This window comes from Piliocolobus tephrosceles, chromosome 3 (genome assembly GCF_002776525.5).
Source record: "Piliocolobus tephrosceles isolate RC106 chromosome 3, ASM277652v3, whole genome shotgun sequence".
Classification (NCBI taxonomy): Eukaryota; Metazoa; Chordata; class Mammalia; order Primates; family Cercopithecidae; genus Piliocolobus; species Piliocolobus tephrosceles.
The window spans coordinates 161,955,037-161,971,170 of record NC_045436.1 but is presented as its reverse complement, the minus strand read 5'-3'; the positions used below and the strand labels follow the sequence as shown (position 1 = coordinate 161,971,170).

General features: G+C 36.5%; 1 protein-coding gene across 7 annotated transcripts in view; it reads right to left on the bottom strand.

Moving 5' to 3' along the window:
• The window catches only part of PPARGC1A (PPARG coactivator 1 alpha), a 685,332-nt gene that overhangs the window by 39,196 nt on the left and 630,002 nt on the right, over positions 1-16,134 (bottom strand). For all 7 annotated transcript variants that reach the window (XM_023223057.2, XM_023223062.2, XM_023223060.2 and 4 more), the window contains one exon: positions 444-638. In XM_023223057.2, coding sequence (XP_023078825.1) covers positions 444-638 — 195 coding nt within the window. The remainder of the gene's footprint in view (positions 1-443; positions 639-16,134) is intronic.

Genomic DNA, 16,134 nt, shown 5'->3' with positions numbered 1-16,134 from the left:
AAGACACTATGCAACCACTACAAATTATCATATATTTAAATTTGAACCAATATGTTCATGATATATCTTAAAAGAATATTGCAATCATTTTTATATGAGAGGTTATTTGAAATCACAGGTGAAATTTTTAGTTTTTTCTTTTTAGTTGTCAACATTTTCTAAGTTTTCATCATGAACATAAATAATACTAAGACAGAAAAATACACACACATAACAGGAAAAGATAGTAAAGAAAACAATTGCAATAAGATTACATGAAGACATGTATTATCAACATTTTTAAACAGAGAATCGCACAATTTGCAACTCTGAGTGTGCTTGGGGATTGCTTTGGCATCATTCTAAATGAAAAAATCCAAACCTTATTGTGACTACATCATACCCATGCAGCGGGTAGCCAGAGGCAACTCCAATTCCTGCTAAACAGTAGGAAGGGTTCTTACTAGAGACGGCTCTTCTGCCTCCTGGGGTGGAGGGGTGCCGTCAGGCATGGAGGAAGGACTAGCCTCATTGTCAGTGGTCACGTCTCCATCTGTCAGCGCATCAAATGAGGGCAATCCGTCTTCATCCACAGGGAGACTGTCCAGTGTCTCTGTGAGGACTGCTAGCAAGTTTGCCTCATTCTCTTCATCTATCTTCTGCAGAAACAGAAAAAAACAGAAGATGTGAGTTGACACTGGGAGGCAGGTAACACTATGCATCAACATGTTTGACCAAATGAGTGAACCATATGTGAAATCTAGAATGCCCATTCCAGAACACAAAGATCATATCTTTCTCAAACTCCAAATTCATGTTTTGGTCCAAATGACACAATTAATGAATACTTCTACTGTACTAATCTCTGATGGTTGAACTGCCCAGTTTATCAATTTGTTACGTCAGCGCTAAAACTGCTGTATACGATTCTTCTTGGTCACAGAAGTGTTTTCCACTTGCTCATGTTTTCTTTCCCTGACTAAAAGAAAAGATTGCGAGAATCTTGGAACTTGAGAGAATTTTAACCATCATCAATTTCATTTTCAGATATAGTGTTTGAATCTCCTATACAGCATACAGCCCAAACTGTCTAGACAGCTCTCTATTTGAACGACACCAGAAAGTGGAACTGTACTGAGAGCAGCTATACACTTTCATGGTTTCAATTATAATCTCAGCACTGAACACTCCAAAATCATTCAGTTATTTTGCTCCCTGACATCTCTCCCAACTTTAGTCATAAATCTCGAACGGCCTACTGGACACTTCTACTTCATAATAGCTCCCTCATCCCCAAAACCCAAACTCTACAACTTTCACAACAAAACTGCTATTTCTTTTGACTTCTTTAGTTTGGGTAACAATTCTTCAGACTCAAACCCTGGACCTATTTTGACTCTTCTTTCTCTGATCAGTCACTGAATGAAGTCTTACTTTGTAATGTTTACTAAATGCATTTATTTCTTGTGGCCGGGGCATTATTCCAGTGCACTATTATTTCTAATAGGGGCTCCTGCAAATATATCCAACCTTGTTTTTGACTCATTCCCACCAACACACTCTTAGAAAGCTAATCTTCAATCATTCACTTAACAAACATTTTTGAACATCTACTCTGTGCCAGGGACATCTGAAGTGTGGGAGATACAAAGAGAAACAAGACAAAAGTCTGCCCCTCCAATAAACATGACTGTGGAAGGGAAGAACCTGTAAACAATTCATTATAAAATATAATATTTATTTCAGTACTCTGTAAAAAATGTTCAAAGACTTCCAAACATGTACCTTGTTAACAAGGCAATGTGTTATATTCTATGCACGTGGACAACCAGTACCATCACTGGGCACATGGCATAGCTAATCAACGATTACTTGCTAAATAATTCATTGATCTGCGTTTATTGCCAACAATATCTTCTGGACCATTTTCTTTTCTTTCTTTTAGCACTTCACATTGTTTGTCCAATCTGACCTGCTTCCAAAGTCTTCTTTTTAAAGTTCTGTATGCTATGACATTAACAATATGAGCTAAATTATCCCACACAGATTTTATTACAAAATGCACCTAAGCTGCTGACATCTAATGAAGCTAGCAGTGCCCACGCTTCCCTTCTCTCTAGCACTGAACTCCAGTTAATTGACCTGACAAAATTACAAGAATCACAGAATAAGACAGCTAATCAGAAAATCAAATTGTATTACTAGAGAAATTAGGCAGGCCTTTATCACGTATACATTCTATTTTCACATAAAAATTGTTTTCCTTCATTCCTGATCAGCCTCCATCCAGGAGTAAAACTAAGGACTTCTTTCGGATTCAAGAGGCCAAGAAGAGCCATTTGTACTCCCCAGGGACTTTAACTGGCATTTTTAAGTTTGTGTAATGCATCCCTCTCATGTCCCTGGATTTGAGACTGAGTCAAGTAGTTTGGGTGCAATGTGGTGTGTATGAAGTTTAAAACTTTAATGCAGGCACTGGGCACAGTGGCTCACGCCTGTAATCCTAGCACTTTGGGAGGCCAAGGCAGGAAGATCACTTGAGGCCAGGAGTTCAAGACCAGCCTGGCCAATGTGGTGAAACCTCATCTTTATTAAAAATATAAAAATTAGCCAGGTGTGGTGGCACATACCTGTAATCCCAGCTACTCAGAAGGCTGAGGCAAGAGAATTGCTTGAACCTAGGAGGCTGAGGTTGCAGTGACCAAGATCACGCCACTGCACTCCAGCGTGGGTGACAGAGGGAGACTCTGTCTCAAAAAAACCCAAACCTCTAATTCAGGAGGCAAATCCTAATCAGAAGGGGTAACTGTTAACTTCAACATGGTGCCACCTACTTCCATAAACTGACCAATAGGTAAAATCCAAATTGCACAAGTCAATAACTAAGACTGATTGAACACCCTCAAGTGCTCAGGGTATTGAATACCCTCAGGTCCTCGGGTAGATTCCTCAATCTACCTTCTCTCAATATACCTTTGAAAGGACCCTGTATATGTAATTCTAATATTAAATAGACTGAAATAATATTCCTTATTTTCTGCCCAGGGTCATAATATGGTATCCACAGATTTCAATAACTCCTTTCTTTGATTCCCCCACATACAAAAATTAAATTGAGGTTATTTAACTGTTCTGAGTACAATTATATTTAAATGAAATATATGTATTTTAAAAATCATCTCAAAGTCATGAGATTTATATTATTATAACTATCTCCACATTATCTAATAATTTTAGAAAATATATCAAATACACATGCACACACAGACACATACACACACTTTCAATAAATTGGACATTTTCCCAAGTATCCCGTTTTTCAAAAAAGGCTCATTTCATTGATGTCCAAAAATAGCTCCAGAAAAAGAGTTAAGAATATTTACCAATAAATGGATAATTTTGTTTACAATGATTTAAATTTTGTGTTTGGCTTTCCAGCAATACTACCAGCCGTTATTTGCTTTCAATCACATAATACAATAGCGCCTTAGCTCTATCCCTAATGTAAACAAACTACAATAATTCCAATCAAGTTAAAATGACAAAGAACACTTAAACCAACCAGATTTCTCCAATGTCTTTAATAAGTCTGGGAGAATGTATAACAAATACAATGGCAAAAGTATTGGAGCTTGATAATGTCATAATTAATTTATAAGATCTGATTAAACCACCAACTATTTTAATTCCCCTCTCTACTGGAAACACAATGAGAGGGAAGGATTTGTAAGATGGGAGATTAGCATGGCAGCTTGTGTGTGTGTGTGTGTGTGTGTGTGTGTGTGTGTGTCTGTGTGTGCGCGCATTGGAGTATGTGGGTAGTAAGGGCTACTATTCAGCCAGTATCTCTCATAGGACCATAATGATTATTTACAGTCTGTATCCATTACAAATGATTATTCAATACTATTGTTATTATCTCTGTATGTGGGTGACTCAAAGAGGTGCTCCAAGACCATTTATTTAAGTAAATTTTTTAGTGAATTAAGAAAGGAAACAAATGTTATTGTTTCAAATTATCTGTGTTTTCTTTAATCATAGGAAACTGAGAAGAAAACTTGATATTTGCTGATGACACTTCATGTTTATGTAATGTTGAGTGGATATTGTCTCTCACTGTGGCAATTTCAATTAGTTTAGCATGAGTTTCAACAACCACACACCCCGGAGAAGGCAATGGATGTGACAGAGAGGACTCTGTTAAACAATTAATGTCACTTCCCATTATTGCTTTGGTCCCAATTTACAGAGCAAATAAATCAAAGTCACCGCAGATGAAGCACACTGGCCCACTCACACATGTCTGTTCACAGGTGACAGGGTATAGAAACACATTAGTCACCGCACTGACATTGCAAGATAACCTTTCAAAGACGCGGCTCTGATCCTGCTTTCTAATTGTTTGAAATTACTATTTTACAAAAAGATATACTTCTTAGCTCCATCCGAGTTGGGAAAAAAGGAAAAGAAAATGCAGAGTGGGGAGGAAGAAAGAGCAGGTCACCAATTAGATAGTGATCTACAGCTACACAAACTAAGCTCAGCCTTGGAGCTGGCAGCAGAGGCGGAAGGAAAGGTAGAAAACAGGCCAATGGGTATTTCCACAGTGGAGCTCTGTGGCTATCAAACAGCATTTCCCACGGTGGGTGTCAACCTTGGGTTCTCCTTACGCAATGCAATTCTTCCGACCTAAATAAAGGTCTGTGTGACTGTAACACCTTATTCTCTAAGGGCCCTCTAGGAAGAAAGAAGGCACATCAACAAAAACTCACTCACGGTGTAAACAATTTCCAGTGACAGATGATACACATGCATTTATACTAAAAACCCAAAATTTAGAATCTGCAACAATTCCTAAGTGTTACCATGTCATTAATAAATGATAGTTTAGAACAGTCAACAAAATGAGAAGGTTTATCTCTGCTCTTTCGGACACTTGTGTCCCTCTATGACCTGTACTAGTCTGACATAATTTAAAAGGCGTAGTTGAAAGAAGATAGGTTTTGTCCCTTCAGGTGGCAGATTTATAGATTAAAATTAATAGATTAAAATTCTGAACCCAGTTTGTAATATTTGGGTCTTCTTCCTTTGCACACAGTTGGCAAAAGGATCTTTCAACTGGTTATACATGGTGTGGCAGACAGTGCATTCAACTCACCCAACTGCACACAGAGGGTCAATAAATCCACTAAATTAAGGAGGAGAAGAGGGACTCTGAGATGCTAACTGCCACCTGAAGGGAGAAGTGCAGAGTGAATACTGCATGTGGTATCCCAAAGACTTTTAAATGCGAGCTATTATGAAAGGACCATGCCCTGCTTATGTTAGTCATTTTTTCTGCATCTTGTAGGATTGCAATTACACTCTATGTCCCCAGATTCTCACACTTGCTTGATCTCTGTTTGATAAAAATAGTTTAATAGCCATTTAATCACAGCTTCATTATCTTGGCTCTCTTAATGCGAATTAGGCCAGGAGAATTCTCACTTCCTTATTATTCAAATCATCAATAAGAAGGAAACAGTGGGGTCTTCTTATCATTCATTAATCAGTTTCAGTATCTTAGGTACTGTGTACTCAGAGATCAATCTGTGTGAGAGATGACTTAACCTCTCTGAGCCTCTAATTATTTTTCTATACAAAATTTCATGTGATTATTTGCCTAATCCCTATTATGGAATTTTTTTTGCACTCATGATTAATAGAAAAAAAAAAAAAAGGAGTTGACAAAGGCCTGAGAATTCTTCAAGAAGGTGTTCATAAACATTTCCAGTGTATATTCCCATCAACTTGATTATCTGTATTTGAATTTTATTCTTTGAACAGGATCTACTGCAGACATTTAGCACTGGGCCAACTCCCCCCAAATACCCAGCATGCCCCAGGTTTCCTCCTTGCCCCATCCTGCTGACTTGGAAACAGCTAATGAAGACAAAATTAACTCCTACTTTAAGTGAGGCCTAATTAGGAAAGGAAATCTGCTAGAGTAACATCTGGTAATGTATTCCAAAGCCAAATATAAATGACATTCTTGGATTATCCACTACTTTGGATTATTGGTTCCACTGGGCCCCACCAGGAGTTCAAATAACTACATGGGAAAGCAACTTTTATAATAGATTCAGGAGTTCACATAAGAAATACAGTGGGTCAGAGGTGTGCCCCTTTCTTGAATCTCCATACATAAAACCCTGTACCTCAGTTTCATGCATGAATCAGCAAAAATTATTTGCATAAATGTACACATTTTGGTTCTAATGTATAAAGTTTGATTCAATATTTATAAGAAACTAAAGTCAAAATTTAAAGAAAACTAAGTTTTTTTCTGCAATAAAATTTAAAAATAACAATCCAGAGTAGACTATTGGAATAGGATTTGAGGTTTTTAGCTTTTTTCTTTAACCCGTGCTAATTAGAACAGACACCACTTCACCGCATGTGTCTACTTGAAGTGGTGTGAGTCTTTGCTTATAGGTTGTTAAATATTTTGAATACCCACCTTCAAACAATTGATTTTTTCCCTCTTCCTTATCTTTCTTCTCTAAAATCTCTGCAATCCACTGTGGGTTTTGTTTTTGCTTCTTTTATACCCAAGTGTTGGCACTGACAGTATATCTGCCACTTTCTCACACATCCAAACAAAAATGGGCAGAATCCCACATGTAATGACTGAGAGGTTCCTAGGTCCTACCTCACTTAAAGGAGGAGTCCTTAAAATAACCCAATTACTTTTTGTTTGTCATATGAGATACAGAGCTGAGAATAAGGTATGGGCACTGGAAGGTGGGGAAAAAGAAAGAAATCTCAAGCATATGTGTGCAATAAAAAAATCAAGACAATAAATACCACCTTACATTACATAACACATTATAAAATGCTTTTTGTCCATTCATTTCTTACATATGCCCTGAGAGTTAGCTTATTCTTATTTTATTCCCATGAGAGATAAGCACATTATGTGGCAATCTATTTTGCCCTGTTGGATGCCAAATTTGCTGGAATTTGTGGGCCAGTAGAAATAACATAAATTTTAATTTCACTGTCTGAGTAACTTCCCATGGGCATATAGGCTACTTGAAATACCATGTATGTAAATGTGTCTGTCCATATCACACCCTCAAGTTTATATCTCAAGTACACATATTTAAAACAGAATCTAATGCACATGTACATCTCAATGCCTTGAGTGCATTCTCTGATATTCAACTGTAGTTGACTATACAAAAATGTATATGTGTACATACATTGTTCCTCTCAGTTAACCACTCTAACTGAGGAAAGCAACGATCAGAAACCAAGGCTAATTCCTGTAAAAATAAAATAAGAATCAAGCGGAAATAAAATATAAACAAAATCGAAGAATTCACAGACATATTTAGACCCAAGGGAATCCATTTAATTCCAATTAATACACATATTCCTATTTAAGCAGGCATAAAATGTATATTCACATCTGCACTTACACTCTATTCTAATTGATTTGCTTATAACACACATTCATGAGTTAGTAAACATGTACTGTACATGAGAAATTCAGTATTCTATAGAGGTTATAAAAGCCAAAAGTATAAATACAGAAGTGCAACAGAAAATCCTAAAAATTCCTGGTTAATATATGCAAAATGAGCTGAAATTTCAGGGGAAATGGGAAGAAGGTTCGGCGAGGTCATGCCTATTTCTCACAATGGGGAGAGGAAGGAACTGAGTTGTGCCATCAAACTGGAGACTTAATAGGCCTGAAAAGAGGGAGCAAGGCATTCTATTCATTCTCAAGTTTAAACTAAAAGAGAAACTGGGCATGTGGGAAGAACTCCAGACTGGAAGTCAGGAGAATTAATCCTAGATCCATTTCTGCCACTAGCTAGCTACATGTCCTCAAGTGAAACAACTCAACTCTCCAGCTGCATTGCACAGTCTCGAATGACAATCCCATAGGTTTCTGGTATTAGTCTGCTTTCATGCTGCTGATAAAGACATACCTGAGACTGGGCAATTTACAAGAGAAAGAGGTTTAGTTAGACTTACAGTTCCACATGGGTGGGAGGCCTCACAATCATGGCGGAAGGAAAGGGGAACAAGTCACATCTTACGTGGATGGTGTCAGGCAAAAAAAAAAAAAAAAAAAAGAGTTTGTGCAGGGAAACTCCTGTTTTTAAAACCATTAGATCTCGTGAGACCCATTCACTATCACAGAGGAAAGATCCGCTGCCATAATTCGATCATCTCCCACCAGGTCCTTCCCACAACACATGGGAATTATGGGAGCTACAAGATGAGATTTGGGTGGGGACACAAAGCCAAACCATATCAGTTCCTAACTGGCTACCCATTTGCCATCCCACCTCAATATTTCATTCTCAACACAGAAGATTAAGTGATCCTGATGCAACCTAAGTCATGTGTCACCCCTCTTCTGACCAAAGCCTCCATGGCTTCTCACGTCTCTAAGACTAAATGCTAAATCTTAAGAGTGCCTTACTAACCAAGGATCGCCATATAATTTATCATCCAAGCAGAACGTTTTTGAGAGGGAGAGGGGATAGTGCATATAATCAGCTACTCAGGGATGAACCCAGACTACACCAGGCTAACTGGAATGTATGGTGGCCCTATACTCAGCCAGCTTCATCTGACTCTGGCAATGCCCCATTCACCTATCTGAATCCTTCCCAATCAGTCTGATCTCCTCACTAATCCACAAAAATGCCAAGCATTCTCCTGTCCTTAGGCCTTTGCACTTGCTGTTTTCTCTGCCTAGAAGGTTCTTCTGCCAGATGGCCCATGGATTGTCCCTTTGTCCCCTCATTTACTCAAGTGTCACCTTCTCAGTGCAACATTTCCAACTACTCTGGACACATTCTCCACATTTTCCCTACCTTATTATTCCCTCTGGCATTCATCTCTCTGACTCAATATATGTTTTAGTGATTTATCTTCTTCATGAACTATCTAAAAGAGGAGGTCTGTGAGGCCTATTTGATTATTGTTGAGATACTCAGTATATAGGAGATGCTTAACTAAAATGAGTAAGAATGGTAACTTAAGAGTCTAATCTGTCCTGACAATATAAGAATATATGAATTTTCATTCTTCTTTTGTTGTTATTTTCTCTGTAATCCTTACCTCCTCCTACCCCTGGGCAATTTGTCTTCTTAATAATGTTTAGCTTAGGCTATGATTTAAAATTATCTCACATTCATTTCACATATACCAGCTGATAAGCCAGGCAAGCAAGTGATATATTCTTAGTGGGGAAGAAAGAATATGAACAGCTACAGCTATATAGGGCCTAATTCTGAAATGAACTCCTAGGCAATGAATGTATAGAAGTAAATGTAATGCTCAACTTTTGTAAAAGAGGAAGTTTAAATGGGTCTTAAAAATGTAGAAATTAACCCAACTCTGTTGTCTGGAAGGATACTGGGATACACCATCAAGCAATCAATTTGCAAACATCTTGAAAGAGTTGAGATGTTTTCATGAACAGATAATCATGCCAGACAAACCTACCCTCTGACCACCACTCTCGGGAGTGTTGACTCTCTAGTCAAGAGAAAACCATTGATGTAATCTATCTGGACTAGAGTGGTGAGCTTCCTCATTCCATACCACATAACACAGTCATCTTCAAGCGGGGAATATATATTAATCTCAGCCAGAAGATTTTTAACCATGTTTAATAGAACCCTGGACAGTAGAATAGCTGGTATAGGATTTATTATAAATTTCAGAGTATATGATATATTTTGTGTACTTATATACCTTAATGCATAAGCAATAGAAGTCTTTTTTTTTTTTTTTTTTTTTTTTTAGAAAACACACTCAAGTGTGTTATTTTCTTATAATAAATACAGAAACACAGTGGAAACCACAACCAAATTAAGCAGCCAAATTGAATATTTTGTATTGTCTTTGGATTAAAAAAAAATCTTGAGAACTGAGGGTGAAGAGTTTAAAACTTGGAGCGATTTTAAAATATTCATTTCTATGAGGCAGGGTTTTCTCAATCCTCTTCAAACAAAACAAAGCACAAAATAATCAGTTGCTATGATTGATAATAAGAAACTGCCATCATCTTAAATCCCAACTTATACTTTTCCTGTGCATTTAAATAATGCCATAGTTCTCTTAAATATTACTTTAGTAAATAATAATAACAATAATAAATAGCGCTGATCTTTACTGAGTATTTTCTATGTTCCTGATGTTGACTTAATTTCTTTACATGCATTAATTGAAACACCAATTTAACCTTATTATTATGTGCAAATTCACATGTCTAATGAAAGGAAGAGTTGGATATTAATCCAGATATATCTGATGAAATATCATTCTCACACCCTTTCTTTATATAGTGGGATTTTATGGAAGGTATTATTAGAAAAATGAGTGGGCATGGGCTATTTTAATTTATCTTCATATTGGGGACTAAGAACTGAGTTAGAATGACATAGCATTTATTGATCATCAGCTAAAATCTAAGGTGGGAGATGCAGTTACATGCCATGAGGCACAGTTGGCCTTCCATGCAGAAAGAGGAGGTTGCTTTGCAAATGATTCTCACTATTTATTACTGGCTGGCCCAGTGTTGGTTCATAGCCTTTTTTTTTTTTTTTTTTTTTTTCCCTACTGGGTGTGATTTGCTCTTCTATTTGAATGTTCTTCTCTCTGTACATCTTTTGCTTCTATCCTATCCCTACCTCAAAGCCTACTTTAAGCATTCTCTTCCATGGGATTTTTTTTTTTTTTTAAACAAGTCCAGCTCCACTGGTAGCACCAAGTTTCTAATCCTTTATCAGAAAAATTTAGATCCGTAGACAGAAATGCAGATTTCAAAGCCTCATCACAGACCACTAAATCAAAATCTCTAGATATGGGTTTCTGGGCTCCAGCACTGTTGACATACTAACCCAGATAATTCTTTGTTCAGGGGGCTGTCTGTGTGTTTTAGAATGCTTAACAGCATCCCTGGCCTCTACTCACTAGGTGCCAGTAGCACCCCTCCAGTTAGGACTACCAAAATGTCTCCAGATATGCCATCTGTTTCCTGGAGGCAAATTGCCCTCAGTTGAGAACAACTACTCTGGGAGGTAGAGCCTGGGATTCTATAATTTTGATAAGCAACCCAAGTGATTCTGATAATCAGGCAAGCTTGGGTAATTTGCTGTTTTGTGGCTGCTGAGTAGTGTGTAGATCAAGTTGAAATGTATGATTCTGTCTATGCTAGATTTATTCCCTCTAACACATATGATTCTAGATCTTAGTAGTTATTATTAACATATTTTGATCTATTCTATATGAATTCTTTTTCCCAATATCTTACATTAATGTGCCCAGTTGTTTTATGGTCTGTCCTTCCCTGTTGATTACAACATATTGGTTATTCACTTCCTGAATTTGTTTTTGATAGTCCTAAGGCAGCACAGTCTTTTTATTGCCAATCATTCTCTTCCTTCAACATCTTCTGACCATCGCCATTATCATAAAGTTCATTTCAGTTCTGGAGTCTATTTTATTACACAGACTACATGCTAAGTGATTTTTAAGGATTTTCTTCTATATATTTTCACAGAGGTCTTAAGCACTTCTCAACTTTTTAAGATTTTTTAAAAAATCTCAAAAGAGGTCACAGGGCCTTATAACATTTTTATATTATTTGAAATAGACAGTGAGGCAAAATACAGACTCCAAAGTTAGATTTCCTGATTTGGGGTCCTGAGCACATCACTTACAAGGTATGCGACCTTCTGCAAGTTACTTAACCTTAATAAGACCTACGGTACAGGGCTGTTTTGAGAACTGACTGAGTTAATCCATGCAAATCATATGGAACAGTGCCTGGTATATAGTGAGGATTTATGTTTACTGCTAATAACAATATCATTATTATCATTTTCATGCACTAGATTGAATTCAAAATAAGTGAGACAAAATATGGATTTGTTGAAAACAAATTTGAGAAAGAGATAAGACACAAACAAATGGAGTGAAAAAGGAAGAACATTCTGAACAATAAGCCTACACAATGTAGACATTGTAAGGATGGTACCAAAGTTACTAAATACATATTGCTCAAAAATTCCTACAATCTGTATAAAATTCATTATCCCCCAGTTACTAGTTAAGGTTGAGATGCTAGAGTAAACAGGCACGGTTTGACATGATCACTGACTGCTTGTCAGTTATTCCATGGAATGATCACCTTTAATCCATACTCAGCTGAATTACAATATCTACACTTGACATACCCTTCATTTGTGAACATACATGCAGACCAATATATTTACAGATACATATACATATGTATACATATACACATATTTACAGATACATATTACAGATACATACAAACATGCATATTTATGTGTATATTTACAAATATTATATATATATCTTTATTTACACATATTTGTTGAGTGCATACTATGTACTATAATTTGTCTTCTAGGAACTTACATTTTAGTTTGGTGGTGAGAGGATGGCAGATAATAGATTTTATATTTATACATAGGGAGAATATGTACAGTATACATATGTGTGTATACATAAAACATATACACACATACAAAGAAAAAATATATATTTTATATAATGTGATATATACTATATTATATAATGTGATATATAATATGTTATATAATATATATAATATATTAAATATATATTTTATACATTATATAAAATATATATTTTTCTTTGTATGTGTGTTTATATATACTAATTATATGATAACATAATATGTTATATGAATACACAATAAAATAATATATAATATATAATTACACACACACACACACACAGAGGGAAAAAAAGAGGTAGCATTTGGAGCAGCAAGGCATAACAGCTAAGGAAGAAATGTTCTAGACAGGGAAAAGAGTTAAGAGTAAGGGTCAAAGGCCCTGAGGGGAACTTGCAATGAGTAAGAAATTACTTTTTCATGGTTTACATATAGGTATAAGCAGGAGGGGGATTATAGGCAAAATATTTAACAAACATCCCACAGGAACATTGATCAATCAGAACAGCAGCACCAGGACTTTAGCAAGGAGGCCTGCTGTGAATACCTCACAAAGCTCTTCGGTTACAAATTAGCAGACTGCATTAACCCTGGGCATAACCAGTGTGTTTTAGACTATGTAAGGAAGAATAATTTCCTATTACAACCAGTGAGTTCTCTATAAGATAGCATATTTGCTGACAAAAAGAAGTGCTTAGAAGGCACCATCACAGAGGTCAATGCTATTTGTTCATAAAGACTTAGCACCACAAGATATGTGTGAAATTGTGCAGCTGCAGATTCCTGACACTTGGATCTATATGGTATATTAAGGTTGGGGACACTAAGATGCAGGTAATGTCAAATGATCTGATTACTGTAATATCCTGGCAAAGGCATTAGAATGAGAGAAAATTGTCTCAAGGTGGTTGGAAGCTATTCAGAGACAGGGTGTCCTTTCTGTGAGGCCATCTAGGGTGAAAGAAATCAAAGTGTGTTCCATGCTAATCCTCTGAGTCTTTCCAGCTCCTTTCCCCAAGAAACTAGGAGCCACGTAGAGCTTGGGATGGGGTCTTTGACTCCTTAACTAACTTTCATATTCCACTAAAGTGCTCTGCACAGAGCAACGGGTTGTCAATAAATGCTTGCTGAACAAATACAATATGAGAAGTTCATCTTCTCAATGACTTTGTATCTAAGTATTTTACATGGGTTTAGGTTTCCAAAGCATCTGAGCAAGTTTGCAATCTCCTAGGATTTAGATACTGAGCTTCTTTTAATGCCAGACTGAGTGAACCCCTTGTGAAGAATCTTTAAATACTTCACACTGAATCAATTCCAAATGCAGACTCATTCATGATTATCAGTGGCTTATATGCATATGTGGAGAGCATGCACAGTGGAGAAGCATATGACATTGGGTTAGACAAAGTAGCTAATAACCTCAAAGGGGGATTTTTAAAGTGACTTTGACAACAGGATAAAAAAGCACATGTCCCTATAACAGCATGGAAAATGACAAGACAGGTGTAAATCATTCTGGATAAAAATGTATGATTTACAGAATGATGAAAAGGAAAAACACACCATTTAATGCCTTGCCACATTGTGGCTCCTATAATGATAGGGATGTAGTAACATGGAAACAATGAATAGAAAAAGTTGCATGGTCAACTCTTCCAACAGTATGATGTTGGAGATGAGAAGCCTGACATCCAAAGGGTTAAACAGACTTTCTCAGTGTCATCTGGTAACTGATCTAATTCTACATCTGTTTTGGACCTATTGGCTCCTTAGTTTTTCTATTATACCATGTTGCTTATCAGGATAATGAAAGGAAATAAGTGGCAAAGACTCTCTCTCTTACATTTGGCATATGTTTTCTTTAAAATGCAACATTGTTTAACATATTGTAAATATATTACAATTTATTAACCTCCATAAAAATACTGGATTGTATTTTCCTGTCTGTGTGTTTTTGATAACAAGTTTCCTGGGACTAAGAATCATGACTTTTGCATCAAAATCAGTGTCAAAAATTTGTAACAAGAATTTTGGGGGCACCTACCATGTGTCAGACACTCTTGACACTGGGGATATAGCAATGAACAAAATAATTAAAAATTCCTGCCTTCAAGGAGCTTATTCTGTTGGGGGAAGAGAGATGATCGACAAAATAAATTACTATAGACAAAATAAACAGCTGTGAGAAATAGATGAAAGGAAAAGCAATAAGAACTCTGTTTGTATTTAAGTAAAGCCAAAATAGATTTAAAAATCAGGCTTATTTACAAAAACAGGGCACAAATATTTTTTCTTAGAAAAGGTTTCATACTGGGATAAAGGTTTTCTTCTGACTCTTGCAGAGTAATAGATGCCTGTAAAGTAGTGACTCTCAATTTTGGCTCTAAATTTAATCACATATGCATTTTAAAAAATACGCTTGCCCCTTCCCTACCCCTTTGGGCAATTAAGTCAGTATCTTTGGAGGTGGGAGTTAGTAATTCCCTCAAGCAATTAAGTCAGTATCTTTGGCGGTGGGAGTTAGTAGTTTTAAAATCTTCCCAGGTGAGATTCTAATAGAAGCCAGGACTAAGAATCACTCCTGTAAAAGATTAAGTAATAGAATCTTTGAGGAAAGGTAAGAATATTTGGTATGATCTACTGTATGGGCTGAAGGAGAAGCCTTGTCCATCAGTGAGAACTAGCTGTGGCATACTAAGATGCCCAGAATCCCTCACATGGGCCACAGAACATGGATGTTTTATTTTTGTCCAGTGCACACCAAGTCTGGCCCCTTGACTGAAGGAGTCTTCTTTCCTGAGTCCCAGTTCTCTCCTCCATTACCCACTCAGACCCTGTTTCAGTACTTGTGAGTCCATGAAATGTCTTAAGTCATGAAATCTCTTTAGTGTATGATGGCAACAGCCAGCAGCCAAGAGCCTTATTACAGGCTACTGCCATCAGATTGAACACCTTTAAAAACAAAGAATCACAGATCACATTAGAGTCACCTCTGACTATAGGCTGTGTAAGCAACAAGTGCCTAGGTTTAAACATAAAAAGAAAACTAGGGAACCCACACCGTGAAATGTTTGATACCCATTAAAACAATTATATAGGTATACCTTTGTTAAAATGAAACACGCCATTAAATATTATGAAGTGAATCAAGAAAGTTGTCAAATAGCACTTTTTCAGTCCATGATCTATGCATGGATACTGCAAAAAGCCTAAAAGAAGGAATCCCAAAATATTACAAGAAGGTGAGATTTCAGATGATTTTAAGTCAATTTGTCTTTTTCCAATTTTCTGTAATGAGCATTTTATTCTTAAAAATATCTAAAAATAAAGAACCAAAGAATGTGTTTGTGTAGGCCATACATGAGAAAATGGGAAGAGAAATAGCTAAAGTGTGATTATATAATTAATCAAAGTCAGCCCAGGTCTACACAACTTTGTGGCCCTGCTTTCAAATTTGTCTTCCTTGGGCCTTAATTTTTTGATCTGTAAAAAGGCAGCAGTGTAATCCGCCATGGTTGTCCCATAAGGTTACTGGACATAAAAATATTATGTGCTTTAGGGAAGAGTTAAGCAGCATTATATAAAAATGTAGTGCTAAATATTTATGCCTTTCAGATAAAATCATTCAAGCAATA